At 43.9% G+C, this 3,815-nt stretch overlaps 1 protein-coding gene across 1 annotated transcript; it reads left to right on the top strand.

The window, feature by feature from the left end:
- The first annotated feature begins 755 nt into the window (after positions 1–755).
- Positions 756–1,622, top strand: LOC111594586. Its single transcript, XM_023307944.2, has one exon. It carries the CDS (start codon positions 756–758, stop codon positions 1,620–1,622), a length of 867 nt encoding a protein of 288 aa, XP_023163712.1.
- The last annotated feature ends 2,193 nt before the right edge of the window (positions 1,623–3,815 follow it).

The raw sequence follows: 3,815 nt of genomic DNA, 5'->3' as shown, positions 1-3,815 counted from the left end.
ACCTGTCATGGTGCTGGGTTTGATTTGGTGAACACTCTCGCATTGCGAAACGCGAAAGGGAAATGCCTTTTACCTTAAACGTGGCCATTAAAGCGATTTTAATTTCAATTTAAAAACAATTAAGATTACGCTTTTCAGCGCCTTTTTCGGTAAAAGTAAGCAGCTAAGCCGCAAACGCTGTTCCCACAGTGCAGCAGCAGACGCCTAGTGTCTGGTCTCCGCCTCAGCTTCAGCTGATTTTGACAATGTTACATGAACTTCAAGCGAAAGCAGCGCAGTGCGGCGCGAGCATAAGGCCAACAAATTACAGTAACAATGCTTTTCCAAGCCAACGTCGGCGACGGCGACGGCGACGGCGACGACGCGCGTTACCGTTGGCTGGCAAAACGAAAGACTTAAGCGAGAAACTTGCCCGACCAGTTCTTGGCCGAGGCAGAAATGCTTTCGTTCGCCGCTGCCTCGGCAGAGAGAGATGAGCACACCGCCTATATAAATTGTGCTTGGCATTGGGAAATTGTATCATTTCATCCTAACCCGTCAAAGCAGCAACACAGCAGCCAGCAGCGTTGTGTGCCAAAAGTGCAAGACTCTTGAGTTGAAACGAAATACAAGAAAAGAGAAAGTGCGTTTTGTCGATTTGTGTGCGGTACAAAAGCCAAACAGTGATCACAGCCCTTAAAGGACTATACAACAAGAACAACAACAACAACAACACAAACAAGTGCAACCTCAACAAACAATACAACAACAATAAAATGGCAAACAATAAAGTTATTTTCGGTGTCTTGTGTTTGGTGACGCTGTCCGCTGCGCTCCCAGCTGAGGAAACGCGCGGCCATGCCCGCAACGCCATCGGCGGCGACAATGACATTATGGATAGCATCTATAGCGATTGCCTGCGCAAGGATTCGGTCTCGTGCGTCAAGTACAAGCTCTTCAACTTTGTCGACAAGGTGCTGGGAGCCCGCGACCAATTCGCACTCACCGAGGGCGTGACTGTTGTCCGCTCGTCGGATGCGCCCGTCCAGGAGGCCGCACGCTCCATCTCTGCCGATGAGTCGTTCGAATCGCTGGCCCTGAATCGCATCAGCAGCTTCCTCAACTCGCACACCATCAAGGTGGAACTGAAAGGTGCCGATATTGTTCAAGCCGTGAGCTCCACTGGACGCGCCTTGGAAGATGCCTCTGAGTCGCTGTTCGGTAGCAACGATCCCAATGCGCCCGAGGAGAGCCGTGGCAAGAAGAAGAAGGCCGCCAAAATCTTGGGCCCCATTCTGGCTCTGGTTGCACTGAAGGCCGCCGCTCTGTTGCCCCTGCTCCTGGGTGCCATCGCTCTGATCGCTGGCAAGGCTCTGCTCATTGGTAAGATCGCTCTGGTGCTGTCGGCCGTTATTGGCTTGAAGAAGCTGCTGTCGCAGGAGAAACATGTCACCTACGAAGTGGTCGCCCATCCCCATCACAGCAGCAGCCACTCTGTCAGCCATGGCGACTCATACGGCAGCGGCTACAGCGCCGATGCGGGCGCCTCCTCTGCTTCGTACGGCAGCAGCGGCCATGGTGGCTGGGGACGCTCCATTGATGCCCAGGATCTGGCCTATGGTGCCCAGAAGCCCCAGGCTTAAGTGAAGTCACAGTCAATCAACCACAACAACAACCACAACAACCACACGAACCACAACCAATCACTGACTTGAGCAATTCAGCTCACAAACAGACTCTTGAAGAGGAACACATATTATTTATTGTTCGTTTTAATTAATTTATTAATATAATTTATTTTATTTATTTTTCCACACGAAAAAGCGCAAAGCAACGCACACAAAAAACGGAAACTAAAACAAACAAAAAAACCACAAAAAAATCAAATCAAATCATTTGAAAAATAATTGTTAAACGACATTGTAGCGAAAAGAGAAGAAGCAGAGCAGATGAAACCCCCATGCTGAGTGTGCGTGCATTTAGTTGCTTGGCGTACATACATACATACATACAGATACACATACGTATCTTATTTAAAGCTAAAGTTAAGTTTGTAAAAAATCACAAAGCGAGAGTTAAAGTCGGTACCTTATGCAAATCGTTTCAAATACTCATAAGCCCAGGCGGCGGCTCTGTGCAGCGTCCAGCCTTAGGTCTAAGCTCGCACCCACTTACACACTTACAACACACACGCCCTATCTAACTATATCTGTTTCTCACTCTCACTCTCTGATTCTCTCTCTATCTCTCTCTGTCACTCTCTCTAACGCACATACATGCTGACGCACAGTCTCTGAGTCATACATTCTCTGTAGCTCGTTCACATACACTATCTGTCCATCTATCATCTATCGACATCTATCATTCTAAAGACTATACCAAAACTTTGTTGGTTGCCATGCAACGAACTATCTAAGTAATTACTCTACTCTTCTCTACTCTACTCTACTCTACTCTACTCTACTACTACTCTACCATATACGCTATCCTGTACTCTTTACATGCAATTCTAGTCTTACAATAACAAGCAACAAGAAATAACAGCTACAACAACTACCGCAACTAGCTTTAACTCAACGAACTAGCTCTTACATCTGTCTGTTTATCAATCTATCAGTATCTTCTTATACGCATTTCTAATCTATCGGAGCTCTATCCCATCTATGCAACTAACTATTTCGAGTCATAGTTTTGGTCTTTATAAACGCCATAACTTGCCATAGTTCTCCTGTCTCATGCACTCACAACTGAACTGAACTGAACTGAACTGAACTGAATAATTTCGAACTCGTCTAAACTTTAACAACTTTTCCAATTTCCACTCAAGCTCTGTGAACTTTCTCGTTTCCTTTTGCACCTTCGACTTCACAATATAGCTATCTCTTATTTCACTCACTTTATCTCTGTCTCGCTCTCTTGCTCTCTCATTCTCACTCTACATCTGTTGCTATCCCTCACGCTCTCATCGCAACTTTTTCTGCTGCCCTCTAGCTGTCACTTTCCAACTCTCTCATTTCCAAGCACACGCACGTACGTTCTCTGTAACCATAGTTCACTGTAGGCAATTTTTTTTATCAAACATTTCTTATTGAATACATATTGTTCTTTATATGCTAAGCAGCGACTTGGACCGTTTGCCCAGCTGCCGGCGATCGCTTTATGCATTTTGGCTTAAACTTATTTCTAATCGGCTTTTAGAAATATTTGTTTAAATCATTATGAAAGCGCGCTGGTCGCAAGCACCAAGTCGCCAAGCTCTTAATTTACAATACACTAAAGAAAGCATATATATCTATAAACACACATATATATATATATATATATATATATATATATATTCTTAAGCAGAATCGTACGGCACTTTCACAGCGAGATGAATTGGGCACTTCACAATAGTAGAAGAAGCAGAAGAAACATAAATCACAAATATTCACAAGCACAACACAGACACAGACACACACAAAGAATGTAAATCTCTTACAAGCAGCATCTTTTCTCTGTCATAAATGCATGTCATTAAAAAATGAAGAAAAACAATAAGTACAAAAAAAAATAAATAAAAACAAGGAATAAATAAAAAATCAATGAAAAATCCAACAATGTGTTTACATCTTTGTATACATGAATATAAATACATATTCTGAATGGCCAACAGGTGAAAGCGATAAAAGTTGACTGCGAAAAATTTGCCTGAAGCTCGCATGTTATGGTTATGCATAATGCCGAACAGAGATCAGAGCCGTTGACAAGTCCATCTTTGGATCTGTGGAAGAATGCGAGAGCGGAGAGTGCTTTCATTTCAAGTGAAATTGATTTGCGACCCAGTTGGCTAAGCG

Source organism: Drosophila hydei, unplaced genomic scaffold (assembly GCF_003285905.1).
Source record: "Drosophila hydei strain 15085-1641.00,03,60 unplaced genomic scaffold, DhydRS2 tig00008119-arrow-pilon, whole genome shotgun sequence".
In the NCBI taxonomy this organism is placed as follows: domain Eukaryota; kingdom Metazoa; phylum Arthropoda; class Insecta; order Diptera; family Drosophilidae; genus Drosophila; species Drosophila hydei.
Note: the sequence above shows the minus strand (reverse complement) of the source record. Positions and strands in the feature narration are given on the sequence as shown.